Source organism: Rhinopithecus roxellana, chromosome 16 (assembly GCF_007565055.1).
Source record: "Rhinopithecus roxellana isolate Shanxi Qingling chromosome 16, ASM756505v1, whole genome shotgun sequence".
Lineage (NCBI taxonomy): Eukaryota > Metazoa > Chordata > Mammalia > Primates > Cercopithecidae > Rhinopithecus > Rhinopithecus roxellana.
This window is the reverse complement of record NC_044564.1, coordinates 115,092,564-115,117,983: the sequence shown is the minus strand read 5'-3', so window position 1 is coordinate 115,117,983 and position 25,420 is coordinate 115,092,564. Positions and strand designations below refer to the sequence as shown.

Sequence of the window (25,420 nt, the reverse complement as noted above, 5' to 3'; positions counted from 1 at the left end):
ACAACTGTACTAGGTAAGAACTATTATTACCTAGTTATAATCTCTTTAATGCTCTATAAATGCGGAAACAGTGGCCCAGAGAGGTTAAGTGACTTGCCAAAGGTCACGCAGTAAAGAATCATCTGAACCTGGACTCAAGCCCAGGTCTGTCAGCCTCCGAAGCCCATGCCTCCAGTTACCACCCTCCCCTGCCTTAGAATGGACAGAACTCGAGAGCAAGCCAGTTCCTGCTGCAATAACACCTCAGAAGGAAAAGCTACACAGCCTGAGGTGTCAAGAGTTGGATGGTTCCTGGAGAGCACTTTGAACATGCCCCACCCACTTTTAAGATGGGGAGTGTGAGGCCCAGCGAGGAAAGGGACTTGCCACTGACAGACTGGCAGCAGAACTGGGCCCAGAGACTGTATTCCCCTCCAGTCTTGGGGGGACCATCAGCTTTGCCTTTGTTCAGGCCCTTCTTTTTTATATCTCCCTGGGGATAGCAAACTGCGCTGACTCCCCCGAGAGGGGCAGCTCCAGTGGGTGCTGTGCTTGTGTGTGCTGGGGGTTATGTGGGGATGGACTTTGCCTCAAGGGCAGGAGCTTGTAAAAAACCAGCAGATCAGGTCCCCAGCCTGGCTGGAGGACACAGGGGGCAGTGTCCCCATGGGCATGAACCCTGTAGACTGTGGGATTCCTTGGTAAACAGACTGCTCCATCCAAGTAGGCCTTCCAGTACCCTGGGAAGCAGCTCAACAGAGCCCTAGCAACTCGAATGCACAGCTCACATACACACGTGCATACACATGCCCATGCACACACACCCCGCCGCGTACAGAGGCAGCTTGGCCTGGATCCCAGCCCCTCACACCCCACAGAGCACCATCTGCTCCTTCAGAAGATCCTCACACAGGAGGAAAAGGGGGATTATCCTTGTGTGTCAAGAGAAGAAGCCAAGGACCAGAGCAGAGAGGGGCCTCATCCAAGGTCACACAGAGGTTTGGGACAGATCTGAGCGCAGAGCCCAGAACTCCTGACTGCCAGGCCAGCTACCTGATGAGGCAGATGCTATTCGGTTGTTTTTGAAACAGCAGGCAGGCAGGACCCCGCTGAGCCCATGTGGAACCTAGGGTGCAAACCCCACCCCCTTGGGGCCCTGCCCGTGTAGCTGAGTCACTGGCCTTGGAGCAGATGCGGGGGCAGCTTCCTCCTGCACAGCTAGTTGGGGCTTGGCCTGACAGCGCCTCCTGGACCAGCCTCCCTCCCTCTGCCCCGCAGGGCACGCTCCGTCTGTGCCTGGCCCCGTGCTGAGGGTTCACACATATTCGTGAACCTGCTGAGTCCACACGAGTCCCGGGAGGTGGAATTATCATTCCCATTTCATAGTTAAAACAACTGAGGCTTGGAGAGGTAAAGCAACTTGTCACACAGTTCTACCAAGAACTGAGATTCCTTGCAGGACCAGACATCTGCACATTCATAAGCTCACTTATTCCTCGGACTTCCTTAGAAAAATTCTGCCCACAAGCCAAAGAGAACCATCAAAAGCCCCCATCTGCAACTCCAGCTGAACCACTAAGTCTCGCAGACTGACTGGAGATGTGGATTCTTTTGGAAAGGCCTGGCTGAGGCTGCCTGGAAGTCAGGGATAGAGGTCCCCGTCCCTGTTCAGCCACGATGGGCTGTCCACTTTCTCTAAATCCTAATTTTCTCATTTGTAAACTGAAAATAATACTCAGCCCTTCCTCCCAGGGCTTTGTGAGGATCAATGGCAATGAGGCATGGAATGTGTGGTGTGTGCCTCTGCGTGGTCTAGGCTCCTATTGCTACCTGCCGCCTGGTACCGCCCTTCCCACTCCCAGCCATGCCTCCACTCTCTTCTGAGATGAGGCACTCTCATCTGCCGGGTGGCAGATGGGATCAGTCCCACAGCTGTTCCTCAATCCCCCCCTGCCTCCTCCTACCCAAGGAAGGGGGCACCACTGCAGCAGGGGGCCCAGGGTACCCCTTTCCTCCTCCCTTCCCTGGCTAGGGAGAGGAGAGGCAAAGCCAGATGTTCCACAGATGTTGCCAGTTGTTAGCAAAACAACAACAAACAAGTGACTTTTTTGAGACCCCTGTCAGGTCCATTACTTGAGGGCCTGAGAGCTCTGAGGGAAAGGTGGGGCTGTGGGGGAGTCGCCAGGAGCCTGAGGTTTGGGCAGGAAGGGAGGTTAAGCAGAGAGGCCTTCTGGGGTGGGACGTCAGTGGGAGGAGTTTGGGGAGGGGACAGTAGGCTAAGGGACCCAGGGATGCAGAGGCAGGGAGGTAGGCGGGGAGCTGAGAGCTTGGTGCAAGCAAGAGGAGCAGGGAGGAGTGAAGCTGGAGAATCTGGTAGGTCCAGGGGTGGCTGCCTGGGCAGGAGGCCTGCAGGGGTGGTACTAACTTATCCCTCCTTCCCCACCCCGCCCCAGGACCCGACTTCAGATGGAGAGAACTTTGGAACCCCCAAGGGGCTCCCAGGCCCTCCTGAGCTCCGTCATGGAAGGAATCAACAGAAATCCAAGGGTCCTAAGCGCTGGGCAGCAGTTTGGACTCAATGGTCTCTTCCAAGCTGGAGAATCTAGGAGGCCGTAGCTGGCCCAAGACAGGTCAAGAGAGCACGTCACTCACATGGCAGAGGCCGAGAGCGTGAGGGACTTGACTCTCCCACCAGGAGCCTGGCTGCAGTTGGCACCTCTGCAGCTATCATCCAACTGAGTGGCACCCCCTCCTGCTGGCATCCAACTGAGTGGCACTGCTGTGCCCTCTTGCCTCTCCACCCACCACAACCTATTTGCCAGCTGACCCCAACTGCTCCCGGCAGGGCCAAGACTGGGCAGCAGTACGGAACAGGCTGTTTCTCACTTACTCCCTGGAACTGGCTGGCTTTGTCCTTCAGCAAAACTGTTCCTGGAAGGACAAGGATCTGGGGTCTGAGACTAAAGGGCCCCCATCTTCTCTGGCCTGGGCAAGTGGAGAATGAGTTTTGCCACTCATCCTGTGACCCTGAATAATGAGATTGCTAACAGCAGCTCATGTTTATGAAGCACCTACCCCACGCCACGCACTGAACTAAACTTGTTGCATGCACGACCTCACTTAGTCATTGCAACTCTGGGGTAAGTGCCAATGTGCACAATTTATAGATGAGAAAGCTGAGGGAAAGAGAAGGTATGTGACTTCTTCAAAGATTTGCAGCTAGTAGTAAATGGTGGAGTCAGAGACTGAGCCCCAGAGCCTGACTCCAAGGCCCTTCACCTCTATGGTGAAGAGTCCTGCTTCCCTTCCCTCCCCTCAGTCTTCCCATCTGTGGGATGGCGAGGAGCTGGATGGAATGACCTCACAGCTCCGCCATCCCACATTGACCGCCTGGAATTACCAGAGACCAGAGAGCACTGCTCCTTCCTCTCCTGTGAAAGAAAATGGGAACCAGCCCAAATGACACTGTACAGATGAGGCAACTGAGGCCTAAGCGGGCAGAGAATGTACCTAAAGTCCTCCAGGGAGCCCAGGCAGGGCCCAGGGAAGGGGGTAGGGGGAAGGGGGACCCAGACACCTTTCTAGTCTGCCCTCCAGCTGCTCTGCACGGCCAAAGCCACTTGGAGGCCAAGGGAACCAGGGTGTGTGTAATGGAAACCAGGCAGTGGGGCCTTCTGAAATGGGAATTCCATCTGCCTGACTTTGTTCTCCTGGACTTTGGTTTCCATGGCAACTCTGGGAACCAGGAGGTTGGGAAGGTAGAAGCGGGAAGGCCTGGCCCTAAACTGAATCCCTAGAATCTAAAGAACTGGAAAGGTGGGTCTCCTTGTGGACCCAGTGGCTCCTCCCAGCAGAAGATGTGAGAGAGGCCAGGTCAGGCAGGGAAGTCCTAGGCTCAGACCCAGTGTTGCCTCTACCATTTTGGGGGAGTAGGGGGTAGTATTATAGTCCTCCCTGGGCCCCAGTTTTCGCAGCTGTGAGGCCCCCACATCTCAGGCCTGGAAAAAACCTGGAAGGTGCCCTTGTTCAGAATTAGGAGCACGACTGTTCCCAGGCCCTTCCAGCCTCAGTGAGGCCGCGAGTCTCTACAGTGGGAAAGCTCTTCAGTCTGTAAAGCCCAATGACACTCATTGCCAGGTCCTGGAGAAAGACCCAGTGCCGCTCCTGGAGGGGCTCACACTCTGGTGCCAACATGTATCCAGCACCTACGGTATGCCTGACCGCAGCTTAGGACCCTTCTGCAGAACTGGCTCACCGGCTCTTCATCCCAGTGCTGAGAAGACAGTAGAATCATCCCCATTTTTGCAGGCTCAGGGATGGGCAGTGACTCGCCAAGGTTACAGAGCAAATCAGTAAAGACAAGACTCAAACCCAGGACTGCCTGATTCCAAAGCCTGGCAACCTTTGGAGACAGAAAAACCCATGCCTGACTCAGTACATGTGGTAAGGGCTAGTCAAGGAGAGGCCGCGGCTGCTGGGGAGCAGAGGGAAGGGGTTCTCTGCTGACCCGGGCTACTGTTGTTGCACAGAAGACTCTTCCAAAATGGGTTTCAAGGTTTGAAACCTGTTACAAGGTTTCCATTGTTTGATCTGCTGGTTTTTTACAAGCAATGTTTCAAGCAAGCATTAGGGATCCCATTTGCAAGAGGGGCAGGAAAAGTCAGGTGCGGTCAGAGCGGCAGTCAGACAGCCCACCTCTCCCTCCTGATGAAGGTCTACCCAGCACCGGCTCCACACCCAGGCCCTGGCCCTAGTCCCCTGTAACCCTGAAAGGGCTCAGTCCAACTCCCTGAAGGCCTCCAGAGACCAACAATTCTGATCCTCTCACTGTGCAGAGGGGCCAACAGGGCTGGCCTTGCCCAGGGAGATGAATGAGGGGAGGCAGGGCAGGGAGGAGGGAGCTGTACATGTCATCTGCAGCTGCAAGTCTCTGAGACCCTGGGCAGGGAAGAAGATCCAAGGAGACGGGGCCCAGCTCCTCCTGCATCAACTCCATCTAGCTTCATCTAAGACAGCCCTGCTGAGCCAGACCCCACCCTGGGCCATGCCCTGGCCCCTGGGAGGTTGTATATGTGGGGTCAACTTTGGCATCAGCTTATACGGGGCTCTGGGCCTCTTCTGCCCACTTCTAGGCAAGTGGCCCACGTCCTCTCTTGAAGGATGCCCTGGGCCATTCCTAAATTTGCATCTCCTGTTAGGTAGGAGGGGAAACAAAGGTACAGTGGGGAAAGCCTTGCCCGGGGCCACAGAAAGACTGTGAGTCCCATCTCCTGTCTCTACAGCTGTTCCTTCTGTCCAGAGGCCTCCGTAAGCTCACCACCACCCTTCCCGAGATTCTGGCCCCATCCACCTTCACCAGCCATCCCTGCACCAAGTGAAAGTTCTATTCGAACCTCAGGGTGTGGCGAGGCAGAGAAGTGAAGGAACTTGCTGAAAGACATGTGGCCAGCCGGCGACAAGCAAGGACTCCATCCTGTAGCCGGCAGAGTGCAGGCTTTGCAGCCAGTCAGACTTGGGCTGAACCCCTGTCACCTGCTGGCTACGTGACCTCCCCTGTCTGTGCTTCCATCTCCTCATCTGTAAAATGGGGATAAGCCCTACCTCCCAGGCTTGGGGAAGAGATGCAGTGACCACTAGAATGAGTGGCATGGCGCCTGGCACAGAGGAAGGCGTGCGAGAGCAGCCCTCACTAATGTATCAGTGTATCTGGCTCCAGGATGGGGGCAGGTGATGGCAAGAGAGAAGTGGCTGAATCAACAGCCCAATGACCAACCCTCCCAGCCCCAGCCACCCTGCGAAGGCTTGAGACCAGGAACACACAAAAAGGGTCAAGAACAAGAAATAACACAGGCCTTTTATTTGCTCCAGAACTCGGCTACTGTGTGGTCTGAGGGTGCCATGCTTTCCCAAAAGCCCCCAAGGGACACCCCACCCAGGGGGTGCCAGATCTCTGTGTGCAGCCAGACTGCAGGCTGCCTCAGTCCAGAAGGCCAGGTGCCCACCACTGGTGCCTGGGACAAGCACATCCCCTGAAGCTGAAGAATGATGTCCACCTTTGCGTGGCAGCTTCTCGCAAGGCATTGGCTAAAATATTGCACTTGTAAATCAGGAAAACTGATGAGGCAAGGATTTCCTATTACAGGACAACGTGCCAAGCATCCAACTACTATTTAAATAAATAAAACTCAAAGTGGGGGTCTGAGCTGCGAGCTCCAGTGCCCCTCCTGGAGGGCCTGAGAGCCCAGGCCTGGACCTCCTGCCCCATCAGCCAGTTCTTTAAGGAACTTGGTCAACATAAAGCCTCCGCGGTCTCCGAAGCAGGGAGCAGCAGCTCCAGATCTGGCTCGGCCGGGGCCCCTGACCTGCCAGGGTCCTTGGGCCCCCTCGTACCGGGGCAGTGGGGACCCCACGGAGCCCATCCTTCTACTCCTCCAGTAGCCTGGGCCTCTCTTGGTCCAGGCCTCGCTTCCGTATGTCTATCCGTCTGTCCAGAGACACAGCCTCTGGGGGCTTGCTTGCCCCCTCCGTCACAGTGGGGAGGGAGGCAGGTGGGCAGGAGACCCAGCCCGCCTGGTGTGAACGCTGAGCTCGACTCCAGTGGCTGGCCCCTAAAGCGGGGGACTCATCTTCTTCTGGTTAATAAGGTCCAGGTAGAGGTCAGAACGGAGAAAGCGAGGGTACGAGTCCTTTTCCATGAGCCCGAAGATGCGCTTCTGTGCCAGGTCGAAGCAGCCCCGCGTGACGCTCTGCAGGTTGTCCTTGGTGTGCTCCCGCGTGTAGGAGTCCAGGTTGACCTGCGGAGGCAGAGGGGCACGTGGTCAGGGTTGCCTGCTGGGGACTGACCGTAGGGCCCACGTGCCTGGAAGGGACCCATCCAGCCTCTCACCTCCAAGCCCCTCTGCCCACATCTTAAGGTTCATCTGAAGTGGAGACCCTCAGACCAGAGGATTCAAGTCCTGGCTCAGTCATTTCCTGCGGGGCTGGCAGCATTTATAAGGCTGAAAATACCACTCCGAGGGTTAGGCTTCCTGGGTTCAAATCCTAGCAGTGCCACACCTGGGTGTGTGACTTTAAGGAAATCACTTAAGTGCACTGAGCTTTAGTTGTCTTATCTACCAGCTAGCAATAATAGTACATTCCTCAAAGCGTGAAAACCAAGCAAGATCATCCATATAATGCACTTTGCACATCCTGCCTGGCACACAGTAGACGCTAAATAGATGGGAGCAATTATGATTTATCTCTCTGAGGCTGTCTCCTTTTTTTTTTTTTTTTTTTTTTTTTCGAGACAAGGTCTTGCTCTGTCACTCAGGCTAGACTGCAGTGGTGCGATCTCGGCTCACTGCAACCTCCACCTCCCAGGTTCAAGCAACTCTCCTGTCTCAGCCTCCTGAGTAGCTGGGACCACAGGTGCCTGTCACCACACCTGGCTAATTTTGTAATTTTAGTAGAGATGGGGTTTCACCATGTTGGCCAGGCTGGTCTCGAACTCCTGACCTCAAGTGATCTGCCTGCCCCGGCTTCCCAAAGTGCTGGAATTACAGGCATGAGCCACCGCACCCAGCCTGTCTCTTTGTTTCACAGGTTGTTGTGAGGATTAAACATGAGAGCACATACACAAAGGGCTCAGCACATGCCTGGCATGTGGCAGTGCCCTTGGTGGTGGTCATTTTTATTACTAACTGGGATTCTGTTCTTCCCCTGATCTTAGCTTGCATCTTCCCCGCTGGGTACCGGGGCTCATGGAGTCATTGTGGCCTCTCCCCTTCCTATGCTGCTGGCTGCCACCTTGCAGCTGAAGAGCCACTGGGTCCTGGGGATTGGAGGGGCTGAGGGTTTGCCCTGAGGTCCTACCTCCTTGCATGCCTGGATCGCAATGTATTCAGCAAAGATCTTCTTGGCCTTGGATGCCATCTTGGACTGTGACTTGACCTTCTTGAAGTCCTCACAAGCCAACCAGAACTCCAGATTCTCCTCGCTGAACTCAGTGCGAAGGAAGGCTTGGAACACTGCTAACCCGTCTGTGAGGAGAACAGATCCTGGGGTAAGAGGCAGAGTCAGCCTCTCCTACCCTTAAGACCCCCCAGCTTACCCCTACAGGACTTTGAATATGGGCGTGCTGGGAACGGAGTACAATGCCCATCTCCGACAGTCAGGAGCCCTGGGATGTAGCCCCAGCCCTGCCACTGCCTCTTTCAAGGTCTCAGCCGGGTCTCTCCCTTTCTATGCCTCAGTGTCTTCATCTGTGAAATGGGGACTATCGATTCTGTCTCACAGAGCCATGAGAGGAGCCGATGGGACCGAGTCCATGAGATGGCAGGCACATTACTCCCCGTGAAAGCCCTCAGTACGTAGAAATGTTTATTCTTATTCTGGGAATACGGATCTGAGCACACAGGTCCCACGGGCCTCTGGCAGGCAGTGCCAGCTCCCATGGATGGGGAGGGGCTGGCAGAAGCTGGCTCCAAGGCCAGACCAAGGGCCTTGGCTTGGGCTCAGCCTCTCTGCAACAGCAAGGACACCCTGACGGCCCAGGAAAGGGAAGGCAGCCTCTCTAGCACCAGCTATACAGGGTCTGGATGGGGGTGAAGGGGAGAGGGAGGGAGGGCGCAGGGAAGGGGTAGGCCAGCCCAACTTACATTTGTGAACCAGCAGCTTCTCCAAGGACTCGCCCCACTTGAGCGCTTCCTCTGAGGTGGGCCTGAGGGGTGAGGGAAGAAACACAGTGAGAGCACTGAGAGGCTTGGGGACCTGGGGGGAAGCTGGGCCTGGAGGCCTTTGTTTACTGCCCTGGGCCCAGGCTGTAGCTGAGTCCAGCTGGGGTGCCCAGGAAGGAGGCCCATCCTCTTTCTTGGGGCCAGGGTCCCTTCCAGCCCCCACCTCCATCCCACCTAACCTGCCCCCTAGGGCAGCCCCTCCCTGTGAGGGCAGCTGCTCGCCAGGTACTCGGCTCCGTCTGTGAGAGCCTCTGTCTCCCCAGAGCTGGATCAAGCCGGCAAGCCCCTTCCCCTCAACCCAGCACTCAGTCCTACTCCCCGGGGAGGCAGTGAGTCCCCAAAGGGTCCCCAGGTGCCAGGGAGGACCTACTTGAATGACTTCATCACTTTGTCTGCCTTGCCCGCAGGAGGGGCTCCAGGGGACTCGTTCCGCCGTCTGAAGATGCCCAGCTTGTTCTTCATGTCCTTGGCTCTGGGGGCAGAAGCAGAAAAGAGGATTGCTCAGCCTGGCCCACTCGCCCCGCAAATACAGGGTCGGGAGAGCTGGGTCAAGGGCACCTACTCCTTCATGGTGTGTCGCCTCTGCAGGTTCCCGTTGCGAGTGAGGTACATGCCTCGGAGCATCTCTGTAGGGCCCCCCACCTTGGGGCCGCAGAACGGTCTGCAGGAAACACCCCTCTGGCTCCTGTCCCCTACCCCGCGTCCTGGGCAGCTGGCAGCAAGGGTGCAGGCTGCAGCCACACGCGCTCGCTGGAATTCTGGCCTGATGACTGGACTCCCGGGCACAAGCCGGGCTGGGACTCAGACAGGAGGAGCCAGGAAATGGGAGGGACCAGGACGGGGAGCGGAAAAAAAAAATTCCTTCTGGCCAACCCTGAGAGGGAGCCGTGAAAGGGGCATGTGTCTGCAAGGGATGGCCTCTGGGGCCGCCCCGGCAGGAAGCTAGTCCCAGCTATTTGTGACTGGCCTCCTCGTTACCATGGCAGCAGGAAGACAGTGGTTGGGGGTGGGGGACAACAAGTCAGCAAATTGCTGAGAGGGAAGGAGGGAGCCAGGGGAGGCTCTGCCCACCAGGGTGGCAGGACAGGCTATTTTTAGCCAAGAACCATTTTTAGCTTTGTCAGTCCCCAAGGAGGCAGCAGAATTCAGCACTGGGTGAAACTGCTGGCAAGAAAGGGGTTAAATGCCTCTTGCTCACGTTCACGCCCCCCCCCCTTTTCCCCAGACCCCCTGTACAGGGCACCTCCCAGAGAATGGCTCCTGCCAGCCAGCCTCTCAGCCTCAGTCACACCCGCATTGGCGACATCCAGTCATGAATACACAGTGGTTCCCCAACGTCTTAGTAGTTTTAAGCCTGAATAACTTCAGAAGCAGAAGTCCTATAAACTTACAAAAACACCATTTTAAAGTTTAATTATGTAATGTTGTGTACATAGTTTTGTGATTTTCGAATAATTAATTTTTCACTTTAAGGTTTGGTCTCCATCCTCCCAAAGACAGAAAATGCTCACTGAAACCAAAAATGAAAATGAAAAATTGATTATTCAAAAATCACAAAGCTAAAGACGCGCAAAAGAAATGTTAATTTTAATCTTTCAAGGGGGTTTGGTAAGTTTGAAGCATTTATACCTCTGAAGCTCTTCAAGCTTAAAATGGCACTAAGACCTAGACACCCTGTCTAATGAAGGAGAGTCCTACGGGGAGGCTGAGCCCAGGCTTTGGAACCAGACAGTCTTGGGTTCAAATCCCAGCTCCAGCAGTTACCAGCCGTGCACTCTTTGACAAGTTTCCTGACCTCTCAAGTTTTCTATCAAGCTTTTTTCTCTGTCAAGCTGTTTCCTGTCAAACAGAAGCCAGCAGGCCAGGTCTCCAGGTCCCAGCTCCACCACTTTCTTACCATGTAACTTAGCCTCTGCACAGTAGTTTATTCATGTGTAAAATAAGGGTAAGGTCAATAAGAAAGAACGGAATGTAAAATAAAAGTAGTAGTAAAGATTAAATTAGATCACATATGAAGTACGCACACAACAGTGCCTGGCATAATAAACAATAATGATTATTTTTCTTATTAGCCTAGATGTTCTAAGACTCTTCGTCTAAGCTTTTAAGAGTGTGAGCTTCAGAGGCCAGGCGTGGTGGCTCATGTCTGTAATCCCAGCACTTTGGGAGGCTAAGCCTGGAAGATCACTTGAGGCCAGGAGTTTGAGAACGGCCTGGCCAACGTGGCAAAACCCCCGTCTCTACTAAAAGTACAAAAAAGTTTGCTGGGTGTGATGGCACACACCTGTAATCCCAGCTACTTGGGAGGCTGAGGCACGAGAATTGCTTGAACTTGGGAGGCAGAGGTTGCAGCCAGCCAAGATCGCACTCCAGCCTGGGTGACAGAAGGAGACTCTGTCTCCAAAAAAAAAAAAATGTGTGGGCTTCAGGCAATTCAAAAGGCAGCACCTACACTGAAAGGAGGCTAGACAGGGCAGCTCCAGCACCCGGGGTGCCTGCCCTCTGCTGCCACACACTGCTTCCCTCACCTCCCACTTTAGCGCCACATTCAACAGTCCTGGCACCCCCTGGACCCTCTCTCATCCTACAAAAGGTTAAGTGAAGATGGTTGGTGCAAAGGACTGTTTTGGCTTGTGCATTTCACCTTGCTAAGAAAGTGCAACTGGCTGTGGAGTAAGAGAAGCCAACAGTTGCTGCAGAAAACTGGAGAGGTCAAGGCAGCTGGGGCGAGAAAGGTTTTCTAGGGTAGTGGACCCCACCCAAGGTCAAGGCCAGGGAAAAGGGTTGCAGGAGACTCCTCCCCATAGCCCAATTCCTGCCTAGTGGTGGGTGCTACAGGACCTGGAAGGGAGGGGCTTCCTCGGGGGGGGGTCACTGTGCACGCACCCCACTGCCTCCTCCCTATACCTCCCCCGAGTCTCCAGGGCCTTAGGCCTGGGAATACAAGGAGACCTGAGGAGAACCCACACACACGTCTTTTTCATTGACACATCTAACAAACCTCCCAAAGTATAAGAAGGCCTGAGTGTGGCCAGAAAGGCTTGGGGAGTGCGGGATTCGGCAGCTGGGCCAGCAGCGCCCCCTCCCGGCAACGCCTGAGACTATTAGCATTCAGGAACTCAGGAGGAGAAAGAGGAGCCCCATGACTGTTAGTTCCACCCTTTCTCGGGACACTCGTGGGCCCAGAGGGAGCAAAGGAGTTGTTGAAGCCATTTGGCCCTGCTTGGCTCAGAAGCTGGGCTAAAGCCAGGACAACAGGGCTGGTGGCCTCTGGTTCACTGTCTTCCGAGTACTGAATCAGCACTTTGCCTCACCTGGAGAGAATGCTCAGGACCCAGGTGACCCCACTCTGGGGTCACTGCAAAGTTCCAAGATCCAGTTTTACCTTGGTGTCTGTCTGGGGTTGTGGACAGGACCAGGCACAACCCCTTCTCCCCTCCTGGACCCCTAGAGGAGAGACCCCTGGGGCAGGGGAGGAAGAGGAGTGCAGAGCCAGTGATCTTCCCAACTTACAGGTTTTTGCTCTTTCTCTTCCGGGAGGCTTCATCATCATCCCCAACGGTGTCGGCCCCGCTCATCTGTGGAGAGAAGACAGACACAATGCAGTCTGAGCACTCAGGAGCTCCTGCCTAAGCAAAGAGAGGCTCGGAGACCCAACAGTTCCTGCCACCAGCCCCTTCCACTCCCAAATCCCCCCACCCCCGGCACACAGGTGAGGGAGGGAAACCCCCCTGCTGGGAACAGCCTGGCCATGAAGTGGAATTGGCCTGGCAGACCCTCTGGCCACAAGGATCTCCTCCTGGGACATTCAGGTCCCCAGCTTACTGGGGAGAAGCCAGACAGCTGGCACTCATGACAGAGGCTTCATTGCAGGCAGTGAGCAGGTGAGAGAGCAGGGCTTCTGCTGTGTCACTAGGCCAATCCCTGCCTCTTTCTGCACCTCTGTTCCTTAATTTCTAAAATCAGGATCATAATGATTAAGTCAGGATTCTGAAGCTCAAAGGAAACCTCAGATGGTCAGCAGTGCATAAAATAAATCATTACATAGGCCTGAGCGCACGTCTCTTGCCTTATAGCTTTCCATGGCTCCCTAGTGCCCTCAGGATAACGTCCAAACTCCATAACATATCTGTATCTACCATCTTAGGATTAGGGCAGAAAGTTCCATTTTAACATCAGTTACAACTCCTTCGGTTATCTCTCCAGCCTGGCCCCTACTTCAGCAACCTCCTCAACTCTGCCTTCCAACCAACAGAAGGTCTTCATCTCCATGTGCAATTCCTTCCCCGGAGGATGCTTTTGTGAGTCTCCCACCTGCCTGCCTGGATGGATGGATGGATGGGTGGGTAGGTGAATGGATAGATGAGTGGATGGATGGATGGATGGATGGATGAATGGATGAATATATGGGTTGGTGGGTGGGTGGGAGGGTGGATGGATGGATGAGTGGATGGATGGATGCATGAGTGGATGGATGGAAGAGTGGATGAGTGGATGGATATATGAATGCATGGGTGAACAGATGGGTGGGTGGATAGATAGATGAATGCATGGGTGAATAGATGGATGGGTGGGTGAGTGGGTAGGTGGATGGATCAATGAGTGGATGAGTGAATGGATGGGTGAATTATACCTTCGTTTAGCTCATACTATAGGCCAGACCCTGGATGGGGCATAATTCAGATACTATCTCATTAAACTTCACAATAAACCTATAAAGTAAATACAGGCTCAGAGAATTTAAGTCACTTCCCCAAGGAGACCCAGCATGTAAGTGACAGAGGTGGAATCTGCCTCAATTCAAGACCTGTGTTTCTCCACCAGAGGATACTGCTACTCAGAAATGCAAGGTCAGAACACATTTTAATGTTTCCGTGAAAGACTCGGGAAGTGTTGCCTCCTTCCTGAGAATGCTGCCCCACCAGCATTGTAAACACACATGTGTGTACGTGCACACAGAGGCACACACCGTATGGTGTGTGATTTCAGAGCAAGGGTTTGGAACCAGACCTGGATATAAATCCTGCTTTCATCAACTTTGGGTAAGTTTCCCAGCCTCTCGGCTTCTGTTGTTTTACCTATGGCTTAGGCATAGTGACAGCCACTTTACAGGGCTGATGGAAGGTTCACCAGGATAAACTCTGGACCCCAAGGCCCAGTCCTGGCACCTACACTAACCTCAGTAACCAGTGGTCATTGCCCAGTGAGTGTTACCACTGTCACCATTCAGTGCACCCTTCAGTGCACACACAGGCTGCAGTTACGCTGGCCTGGTGAGGCCATGCCCAAGGCCCCCACCCGTGGGAAAGAGCCCTCGGGCCCTGGGCTTCCTCCCATTCTAACCTCAGCTTCCGTACTTTATCGGCTCCACACAATGGGCCTGGGGACCGCTCCCACCCAGCGGCCATCCCCAGCCTCTGTGCTGCTGTGAAATGGGCTCTTCCTTCCACTGAGGGGAGAAGAGTGTCTTCAGCAGGTACTGACCCAAGCCCAGCAGCCTGACAGAGGTGCTGGGCAGCTCTGGCCCTAGGAGTCTGCCCCCTGGGCTGCTGGAAACCCCAGCACCAAGAAGAGGCTGTGGGCCAAGGAGAAATTGAGGTGAAAAAATTGGGTTCTGATTCCCAGCCCTAGGGACTCCCCATAGCTGCCAGGAGGCTTTGGCCTCTGACCTTGGAGGGGGCCAGAGTGGCCCCCCCGACTCCTCCCTCCCACAGCTGCAGCAAGGCCTGCCCAGGGCCCAGCCTGCAAAGGCCCTTCAAAGGAATTCTCCTTTCCATCTTCTCCCTACTGTCTCACTATGCGACCCTGTCCGGCTGAAAAGCAGATGGAGGTGAGTCCAGGATCATGCAGCCCTTCCTTCACTCCAGGCAGAATCCCCAGGCCCTGCCCAGCCTCATCCAGCCACCTCCAGGGACTAGGAGCTCATCACCTCTTGGAACAATAATTATAATTCTTATTGTAATTATAACTGTAATTATAGTAATGTTAAGAGTGTAGATTTTTAATTGCCTGGATTTGAAGCTTAGCTCAATCATTTATTAGCTCATTGACCTTAGCTCAGTTACATCCCTCTCTGTGCCTCAGTTTCCTTATTTGTAAAATGTGGGTAATAACTGGACCTCCCTCAAAGGGCTGTGGTGAGGATTATGTAAGTTAACACGGGGGATGTGCTCAGCACAGCAACCAGCACACAGCAGTGAGCAAGTACTCTCAGCTAGTGTGGGTTTTGCCATGATTTATTGAGCATTCACTACATGCCAGGCGCTGGGCCAAAGTGTTTTAACATACTTTATCTCATTTAATCTTGGCAACAATTCTAAGCGCTAGTTACTGATATTTCCCTCAGTGTGCAGCTGAGGAAACCAATGCCCAAGGCAGCTTGGTAACTGGCCTGGGCTCTCTGAACTGGCAAGTAGCAGAGAATTGTGGTCTGGGTCCAGAGCCCACTGGTGACAGAAGGCTCGTCTGTAAGCAGGGCTCAGTTGGTTTCCCCTATTGGTCCTGGTTGAACTTCTGGGGCTCCCTGGCCATCCATGGCTGCCCTCTCTGATCCAGCCCAGCCTGGCAAGCCCCATGGAACCACATGGAAACAGTGGATCTAAACTCTATACTTACTTGTTTACACATCTGAAATAATTCTTTAGGCTTTTTAAAAACAGGAGACTTGAAGGTATTATCATCTTCGAGCTGGAAGGCATTTTGGGGGTCCTCTTGTCTGACCTCTGACCTACATGGGAGCTTATGAAACAGGGCTGGCACCCTCTGTGGACCACCTCTGCCCAGGCCAGTCCCCTGTAGGGGAGGAAGGAAGCAGGGCTAGGGAAGGGCTGCAGCTTGTGGTCTCCTCACTGTCAAAGAATAGCCCATGACCCTCTGTGCTGAGCCAGAAAGGCTGGAATAGAATTCAATGGCAGCATCCTGGACCTGAACACAATTATTCTTCAGAGCGTCCTTGACTCCCCAGGAAAAAGGCCTGTGGATCTGCTCTGCAGGTCCTCCAGGGAGCAGCCAGGAAGGCAGGGGTCTGGCGGCAGGGGGCACCATGAGACCACTCAACTCAGCACAGGGTGCCAGACCCAGAGGACGGCCAGCTGGAGAATCGTGGGGGATGGGGGGGGTGGCAGCGGGGGCAGGGTGGGGGAGTGGCAGAGGGGGTGTTCTCCCTCTCTGGACTCAGTTGGCCCATCTGTGAGATCACCATGGCCGAGCCGACCATCTCTGAGGTCTGCCTGTTCTGACATTCCTACTCGCAGTAGAAATTGCTCAGCACACAAGACAGCAGAATACCAGGAGTGTGGAGTGGTGACAACGGTGAGACTGAAAGTCATCCTGTGGCAGGCAGCATGCGCTCTGGACAGCCTCAGTTTATCTGCACGGCAGCACAAATGACCAGCCCGAGCTTTCTATGTACTGCTCCCTGGAACCCTTGGTACAACTCCCGGGGGACTCTGTGTTCCATTTATAAGAGAAAACCGAAGCTTAGAGAAAGAAGCAACTTGGCCAAGGTCTCAGAGCCAGGGAGAATGAGGCAGAGCTGAGACTTGAACCTGGGTCTGTCTGACTCCACAGCCTGAACACTTCACCCCTCCCCTCTTCACCTCTTGCCTGGCATTGCCTGGGAATAATGGCCCATCAGCATCAGGGGACCCTCCCAGAAGAGCCAGGCCAAAGCCAGGAAGACAGAAGTCATGGGGGAACCCGCCGCAGTCCCTCTGCCAGTCCCCCACCCCTGGACCCTCATCAGCATGAGGTCACAGGGTCTGCAGTAGAGCCACAGAGGAGTGACTGGACAAGGGTGAGACCTTGTCCAGCGCCATCATCACTTGCTGTTGTGTGGCTGGGGACAAAACATCTCTTGCTAGCCTCAGCCTCCCACTGTAAGACAAGTGCCTGTCCACCTTGCAGCGGTGTTAGGAAGGTGAGAAATGGGGTCTGGTGCTACTTTGAATGGTGGCACAGCCAGTACTACCCTGGTTACTGCTCTTCTCTCCCTCCCTCTCCTCATCACATGATTACCATTTATGCAGCACCCCCCAGGTGCTGAGCGCCAGATACTCCCCTAAATGTTTTACCTGTGTTAAGCTATTTAATTTTCCCAGCAACCCTAGGAAGGATTATTACCATACCCACTTCACCAGTGAGGAAACTGTGGCTCACAGAGGGGCAGGGACTTGCCCAAGGCCCAGTACCAGTAAGAGATGGAGCTAGACTACGGTGTTTGTCCCATCTGGGCTTCATCTCCTTTTCACAAGGGTGGGTTTCATACTGAAGCTGCTGGCGGGACAGGGCAGGATGTGAATGGCAAAGCGCTCAGGGACTGGTGTGTGGAAGCCACATGGAAGGGTGGCCACCACCAGGCTGGAGGCAGTCTCAGGTGTCTCTGCCAGCTCAGCCACTCAAACACAAGAAAGGCAGTGACCGGCTAAAAGTTGGTGGGACAGGGGAGGGTGCCAGTGGGAACCTTGGAAACCCAAAGGAGGAAGCTGAGACAAAAGAGAGCTGGTCCAGGCCTGCTGGACTCCCAGGCATAAGTATCTGTCCCAAAATAGGAGCTGAGGCCAACTGAGCCGGGGAATTAGATAGATGCATACACATGAATGTGTATGAATTTATCTGTATATAAATAGTTTTATTGGAGCAAGTGTGCTGGGGGGAATAGAACTGGGAAGGGTGTAGTGGGGGAATCAGGATTGGGAAGCCCAAGGCAGGTGGGCCTCAACCGCCCTCCTAAGAAGAGTGGCCAGGCCTGATCCGAGTGAGCCTGAGGCCTTGCCTTGGAAGGACAGCATTCCAGACTCTCTCTTGTAGAAACCATCAAGAAATGGCCTAAGATGGTGATATTCAAACTTTGGCAAGATCATGATCCCTCAGGGCATGTTTAAAATACAGGGTCTGGGAACCACCCCCTAGAGATTCTGATTGTAGAATTCTGGGTATGGGGACTAGGAATCATATATTAATAACCTCCGCTTGGTGATTCCGGAGCACACCACAGTGTGAGAACCACACATGCTTACAGATAAGGAAACGGAGATTCAGTTCCCAGGCCAAAGTTCAAGACCCTTTTCTGGAGGGCCCCAGCCTGCCCTTTGAGGATGACTAGCTTTCAGCAGAAGGCATCTCCCCAGATGCCAAGTCTGCCTTCTTGTTAGTGGCTAAGAAGCTGAGCAGGCTTCTGAGGACATGTCCCAACTTGGTGAGGAAGTATGCTGGAATCCGTTAGTGATGTCTGCCGCTGGTTGGAGGGAGGACTAGCAGCACCTGTGCCAGGCATCTGTCCTTTAGGAATGCTCTGCTCTAGCCAAAGAATGCGTGCCTCTACCTCTCTGTTTATTCTAATCCTGCTCAACCTTCAAGGCCAGGCTGAGAGGTATCTTCCTCCAGATGCTTTCCCTGATGACCTTAGGCCCTGGGGTCTGTCCTCCTGAAGTTCTAGATCTCTGAGTCAGTTGCACTCCATGGGCACTGACCACCCCTACTCACCTGGCCTCACACCAACACCTTGTACAGGCTGTTGCATTTCAGGAGAAGGAGTGGGGCCCATCATTCCCTGAGGGCCACCGCTCATGTGGCTAGTGTTGTCAGGCACCAGCCTCTTCCATTCATCCTCAACTGTTCTGGGATGTGAGTGCTATTAACCCCTACTTTTCAGAGAAGAAAACTAAGGCTCAGAGGAGTTGAGTGACTCAACCAAAGCCACATAGTAAGAAACAGAGCCCAGACCCAAACTAGATGGTGGACTTCAAGATCATGGCACAATCTGTTCACTGTTAGCCCTCTTTCAAGGCTCACACAGATAACTTATTTCTCTCAGGCTGAGACCAGCCTCACACACTTCTGTGGCTCCTGCCTTGTTGCACAGCCCAGGGCCTGGTACACAGCAGGAAATCGATAAATACTTATTTATCTACGTATAAATATTCATGAGAGGCAAACAGTGTGGTGGTTGGTTAAGAGCACTGGCCCTGGAACCAGATTCTAATTCTGGTTCAGACACTGATAAACTGTGTAACCTGGAGCAAATTAGATAACCTTTCTTTGCCTCAGTTTCCTCTGCTGTAAAATGGACACCAAAATACTATCTACTTCAAAGGGCCATTGTGAGAGTTAATGAGTTAATGTAAACTGCTTAGGATAATGCGGACATGGAATAAATGTGTGTTGTCGTTGTGACTGGCTGATGGATTTCTAGTCTGGCTAAGCTGTAACTCTATTTCTCCAGCTACTACCTCAGATCTTTTAAATCCAAATACACAATGGCCTGGGCTAAGCTACACCTGTTCTGCTTTCTGTGGGGACCAGTGGAGCTATAAGAACACAGCATCTAGAGTCCTAACGTCATGGGTTTAAGTCCAGGCTCTGCCTTCTTGGTCCCACTGGGCCTCAGTTTTACCTTCTGTCCAACAGGTGGAAGGTTCGCTGGGAGGCTGCCGGGACAGCGGGGGTGGAACACGGTGACTGCTCATTCCCTGCAGCCCCTGGGCCAGCCCTCCCCACATTGCATGTATCTTCTCCCTCCCCCTTTAGCTTTCTCACCTTCCTGTGTCCCGTGAAGAAGAGGGAAAGGTGGTGCATGGATCCACCATTGCGGCCCAGCTCTTTCTTGAGGGTGCTGGGCGAAGGCATGCCCCAGGTGGAGGTGGCGCCCTCACCGTCTGAGCAGTGCAAGGTGGTGTCGGAGGCGAAGCAGGGCCCTCGCGGCTCCTGCAGCAGGCTGCCCTCGCTGTGCGTCCGGCGCCGCAGCGAGTTCTGCACACGCAGTGAGAGGCCACCCTCAGCCCCCTGGCCCGTCTCGATCATGCTGCTGCGCTTGGCCTCACTGCGCTCTCCATAGTTGTCATCGCTGGTGTCCTCATCCTCGTCCTCCTCCCCTTCCTCCCCTTCCTCCCCCTCCTCGGCCTCTTCCTCCTCCTCATCTCCTGAGCAGCCCCGCTCTGCCCCTGCCTTCTGGCTGTAAGTGCTATCCAGCCGGACCTCGGGGATCACGAAGGCTGGCCTGGAGGCCGTAGGTTGGTCCCCGGTGGTTGCTAGTGGGTCCCCAGAGCTCATGGTGTCCTCAGTAAGGGCCTTGGCCAGCAGGGAGACCTGGCTAGGAGGCAGATCTTGACAGGGTGGAAGGTCCTGGGTGGGGGGTTCCTGGATGGCAGGGAGGTCTTTGGTGAGTAGAGGGTCCTGGTGAGGCAGGGGTTCTTGACCAGCAGGCAGGTCCTGGCAGGGTAAGAGGTCTTGGGCTGGAGGGGGTTCCTGGCATGGTGGTGCATCCTTGCTGGGCAGGGCATCTGGGCCTGGAGGGGATTCTTCACAGGTAGCTGAGTCTTTGCTGGACAGTGGTTCTTGGCTGGAAGCGGGTTCCTGCCCAGAAGGGGAGTCCTTGTTGGGTGGCAGGTCTCGTCCTGGAGGAAGCTCCTGGCCAGGAGAGGGCTCCTTGCTGGGTGGGCAATCCTCGGCACCAGGCCCCTTCCCTTCCTCCAAGGACATCTCCGTCTTCTCATCTGCCTCCGTCTCAAACATCTGGGAAACAGAAAGAAAACAAGAACGGTTCAGAAGAGGAGGCGCTGAGATGCCAGACACCATGCATGAGCTGACATGGAATCAGGCAGTAGCCTGAATCCCGGCCCCCCAGTCTGAAAGCTGAGGTGCCAGATGGAACCCCCAAAGCCCCTTTGACTTAGCTGTGTAACAATTCTCACCCTGTCTTCTTGCTTGAACTTTCCACTCCATCAAAAACACAGCTGGTCATTTACAGGAGAAGAGGGAGAGGTAACCACTGTCTATCTAGCTCCTGCCTTGGCAGTTGCTAGGGCAGCTTGACCCCACTCTCTTATATGGCCTTCCCAACAACCTTATAAAAGAAGCATCACTGTCCCCATGTTACAGAAAAGGAAACAGGGTCAAAGTCGCCTCTGGGGATAAAGGAGAACGGGCAGTTTCTGCTCATGGACCAGAACCAAGTCAAGCCCCAAACCCAGGGCAGTCACTGAACCCAGCCCAGGGTGTCTTCTACCTGAACTAAATGAGTCATTCAAACAAGAATATGCTCTGAACGCTTAAGTATCTTTTTGAAACTAGTAAACTGGAATGAAACCGGAACTTTAAAATATTGTCCACACCTGGACTTACCAGATGTCACAGAAACATGGAACCTCCCTGAGGAATCACCCATCCAGGGATTTTTCAACTGCTTGGAGGAACCTCAAGGATTCCTCAAAAAACACAGCATCTCCTGCCTCACACACAACCCTCGGGATCCTAGGGGGTTTTGCTGAGTTTCAACAGTAGATTTCATGCACAAAGAGAAAAATGTTTCTCTTGATGAAAGTCTGAATAGCAGCTACGTCACCAGAAGATTGGGGCCCCGAGAAAGTCAGGAGTGTCCATGGTGCCACAATCACACTGGGAGGCAGTTCTCAAGCCTGGGCTAGGCCCCTCCCACTCAAGGTCCAGGAATGCGGGAGCTGGAACTATTTATTTAGAGCCCAGGTTCCGTCCTTTAAGAAGCCATAGCTGCTGAGAACAAATGAAAGAGAAATACCCCACACATACTCAGGAACTGAACAGATGCTTGGGAATGTGTGCACATGCGGGCACATGTGCACACTGGCAGAAAACTTCAGAGGTAAGTACCCCCAGAACGTGGATTAAGAGCTCTCATTGTAGAAATCATTAATGTCCATTTGATGGATAACAAAACTGAGTCCAAAGGCCAGTGACTTACCCACTATTATACAGCTGCCCTGATACCCAAAAGGCCATGCTCGAAGCTGAGAAGTCTTTGAAGCCCCGGGGGGTCTGTAATGGTGAAGCCCCACAGCTGGGAGTCAGTGATCAGCCATGGCTTGGAGCAGCTGCAGGCTGCTGCACACACGTGTCAGGGGTCACACTGGCATCTGGGAGCACAGATGTGAGCGGATGTGAAAGCGCGGCACGGGTAAGAGCCACAGCCTGGGAGCATGAAAGTGAAAGTGGAGCCCTGTAGAGCAGAGACGGTGGCTGGACGAGGGAGGGGAGGCCTCGGAGGACTCTAGTATGATCTGGCTACGGTCAGGAAGGGCATGCCTTAGGCTGTGGCTCACAGGCCAAAGACAGGTACCTGCTGATGCTGTGGCCTTCTTGCCCTGGAAATCCTGCCTGCAGCTCAGAGGTGACTCCACACAAGGGCCCTCTCAGACCTTATAGTCTCAGATTCTGGAACAAGAGCGATCTGAAATCCCCACTGCATAGACAGAAAGGCTGAGGCCCAGAGGAGCAAAGGGCAACCTAGAATCACACAGGCATGTCAGGTAGAGCCAGTCACCAACCTTCAGGCCTCAAGGTGTCCATCTATGAAATGGGATAACCAGCGTGCCTGAGTAACAGATCAGGAGCGTATGCTGGAAAAGGCGGAAAGCTCCTATAGGAGACGGTGGTGTTGGAGGTAGTGATTTAAAAAGCATTGATCTAGAGGGAAATTCTGAAGTTAAGGACCTTAACCAGTGGCACATGTTTCCCACGTACCCCAAACTCTGTCAAACACCAGAGTCAGTGTTGGCAATTGTAATGTCAGGGCCTCCAGTCCAGAATTCTCATCTGGAAACTAAGGGCTGTGCTTCAGTCCCATCAGGCTGTTCCCAGGTGGACAGAAAGACCCTCCACTGGGTAGACAGGAAGGCTGAGGGCCCAGTCTGGACAGTGACTTAGTGACTTGCCCAAAGCCACCCTGCACAAATCAGGGGCTAGGCTGGGGCCAGAGCCTAGGCCTTCTGGCCCTGTTCTTCTCAAGCCCACTTCTGATCTCTGTCCCCATGAGCAACCCAGTCCCCAGCCCATCTCCCCACCCACCAGGGAGCATTCTCCATCAGGAGGAACAAACTGCCCTGCAGCCAGCTCCCTGACGCCCCTCAGTCCTATCACCCTAGCACATGGCCAGACCTCCCCCCGACCCACCCCCCGGCCCAGCCACCTGCCTCTGATAGTCCTTGGGGAAAGGCGGAAGGAAGCAGCAGCCGGGTGCCCTCAGGGCCTGGCACAGAGTGGCACTGAGTGGGGAGCAGGCTGCATTTCCCCTTTCCTGGGTGGTGAGGGTGGGGCCCAGGCCTGTCCCAGCGGTGATGACAGTCGGAGCCCGCCCACCCCTTGGGGAAAGTGCAGCAACAAACCCAAAACCAGAAATGCAAGTCAGCCTGCCTCTGCCAACCCTGTTCTAAATCGAGGCCAAACCAAACAAAGCCAGGAGGGGAAGTGCCGCTCAGGCAGGGGTGCTGTCCCCAGAGGGCCCCTACCCAGAGGGATCAGCTGAGAAACTAACCAAGATGGAAGGGTTCGCAGAGGGCCCAGTGGTTATGTGCTCAGATACCCGAACCAGGCTGATTTTGATCCCAATGGGGCCACTTTTTAGCTGTGCAACTCCGGCCAAGCCTTTCAACGCCTCAGAGCCTCTGTTTCCTCATCTGGAATTGAGCCCAGTGATATCACACTGGACTCACAGGACTATTTGAGTCTCCTCACAGTGCCTGGCCCTGGAAAAGCTTTTGACACAATGGGAGCTATCAATGGTCTTATTTTAGAGATAAGAAACCTGGGGTCCCAGAGGGTATGGGAATTACCTAAGAATGAGAGGCTGATTCAGGATTAGAATTCACATCTCCTGCCCAGGGTCTCTCCCTGTTTCCTTGCAGCCTTACACACAAGTGTTTGGGGCCCTCAGGGGGCTGTAGAGGGAGGAGGAACAGCCTGGAGTGCTGCCTGAGGCCCCTCACCTGGGTGCATCCCACACCAGCAGATGCTGGTGAACAGGGCCCAGAGCTCATGGTTTGTGCTCGCAGGCAGGCCTGTATGAACAGGGACTGCGTGCAGGTTTGGTACGGCCTGTGTTCTTGGGAGAGCTGGGGTGGGAAGTGGTTTGACGGGAGCTCCAGAGCAATTACAGGACACCCGAGAAACCCAGGGGCGGGGGTGGCAAGTGTAGGAGAAAATTAGGACAGGAGGGGAGGCAAAGATGAGGGGGAGGTTGCAGAACACATGGTAGGCATGGGATTGCCCTGTGAGCAACGAAATGCCACAGGCAGAGCTGTGCTGTGTCAAAGCTGCTCTGGGGAATGTGGGCAGGATTTGTGGGTGGCAGGGAGGACTGGGGCATGCACACATTCATGCATTCATTCATTCATTCTCCAAGCACTTAGGTAGGTACTGGGGGGATGGCAGGGAACAAGTCAGACAATCTCTGCCTTCACTTAAGCAGAAAAAACAGAGGTTAGATAACTCGTCTCAAGGAGCATGGGGATTGCTCTGATAGAGGAAGTACAGGCAGCTGGGGACCCTGTGAGGCAGCTGTTACAACCAGCTGGAGTAATAAGAATCCAGCCAGGGTGCCAGGGAGACCAGCCTGCTCACCCAGGGCCTTGGGTCCAGAGTGCTGGAAGCCACTGCCCCGCCCTTCCGAGGTGCGCGTCTGTGTCTTTCCCATCCATCACTTCTTTGGCTTGACTAGACCAGGTTAATTCTGCCCGTGTCTCATCTGCTGTAAGCACACAGGAAATGAACCAGGCCCTCTAAATGGAGCCACTATTTAGGACCTAATCAAATCCTCTCCCAAATCCAATCCAGAGCTCGGAACAGGCTAAGGAGGGATGGCAGCTATAACACCCAGAGTTCACACTCATACCAGCTTTGGCTCCTGGGCCCCAGACGCCCACCGGCTGTTGGGTTGGGGGTAGTGGTGGGCTGCTGGAAGTGACTTGTCCAACATCACACAGCTACTCACTGAGCAGTCAGGTCTGCTGACCCAGGGACAACCTGCAGCTCTCACTCTGATGATTCATCACAGCCACCATGAATGCCGGGCTCCGCATCTACCCTCGAAAACCACTTCCTGCACTGGGGGGTGTAAACTGGGGTTTGCCTCTGTCTCAGGGTGGCCCTTAACAGCCAGGATTTTACCAACAGAGCACTGGACATGCGGCCAGAAGACCTGGACTGGAATCCTCACTCCATCATTTGCTAGCTGTGTGACCCCAAGCTACCCCACTCCAAGCTTGGTTTTCTCTGCCATGAAAGAGGGTGAGGATGCCTGCAGCTTCCTATGCCAGAGACTAAGGGGACCAAGTCTGAGAAAGGGCAGGAAGGCACTCTGTGAACTGTAAAGTCCTTTGAGAAAGGGAGAGGCTGTTAGAATTCCTGCCCCACATTGGACCTCCAGGCTTTCAAGATGGGCTGTTCCTTCAAGCGTGGCATGCTCTGGTTCCCTAGCTTCAGGTCCCTGACTCAATGCTAGCTTCCAGGAACCTTGACAGCTCAGCTAACACTTAGCTCTCCCGGCTCAGCGTCAGCCCAGCTCCTCCAGGTCTGGCCTCTTGACCATCCAGAGTCTGGCACACCCAGTGCTTCCTCCATCACCAGCTCAGAGACCCTTCAGGCCATTCTCCTGTCCCCTCTACCTCCACTCTCTCCAACACAGCAGGTTTGGCAAAATTCAGGAGGATGGAGGCGGTGCTTACATTAGGGGGAGCTCCAGATACTAACTTCACACTTACTTGCTAGGTGACCTTGGGCTTAACCTTTCTGTGCCTCAGTTTCCTTAGCCATAACACAGGATTTCTAGAACACAGGATTTCTAGAACCTCCTCACAATGTTGAGAGGAATAAATGAGCTAACGAGTATCCAGAGCTCAGCACCATGAGGGCACACATGAGCACCCAATAAACAATAGCTATGGTCACCCCAGCACGGCGTGGTTTTAACATCTCCC

The 25,420-nt window shown here is 54.1% G+C and overlaps 1 protein-coding gene across 12 annotated transcripts in view; it reads right to left on the bottom strand.

Annotated features, from left to right (window-relative positions):
- Positions 1 to 5,807: 5,807 nt before the first annotated feature.
- RGS3 (regulator of G protein signaling 3) overlaps positions 5,808 to 25,420 on the bottom strand; it is a 132,351-nt gene continuing 112,738 nt past the window's right edge. For 8 of the 12 annotated variants that reach the window (XM_030919463.1, XM_010370480.2, XM_030919465.1 and 5 more), the window contains 6 exons: positions 19,233 to 20,207; positions 12,210 to 12,274; positions 9,067 to 9,168; positions 8,619 to 8,680; positions 7,834 to 8,000; positions 5,808 to 6,773 (listed from right to left, as the gene is read on the bottom strand). In XM_030919463.1, coding sequence (XP_030775323.1) covers positions 6,588 to 6,773; positions 7,834 to 8,000; positions 8,619 to 8,680; positions 9,067 to 9,168; positions 12,210 to 12,274; positions 19,233 to 20,207 — 1,557 coding nt within the window. In that variant the 3' untranslated portion in view covers positions 5,808 to 6,587. Of the gene's footprint in view, positions 6,774 to 7,833; positions 8,001 to 8,618; positions 8,681 to 9,066; positions 9,169 to 9,258; positions 9,662 to 12,209; positions 12,275 to 19,232; positions 20,208 to 21,411; positions 21,943 to 21,994; positions 22,014 to 22,639; positions 22,757 to 25,420 lie in introns of those variants that run through there. The other 4 variants (XM_030919471.1, XM_030919473.1, XM_030919470.1 and 1 more) reach the window with 4 other exon arrangements.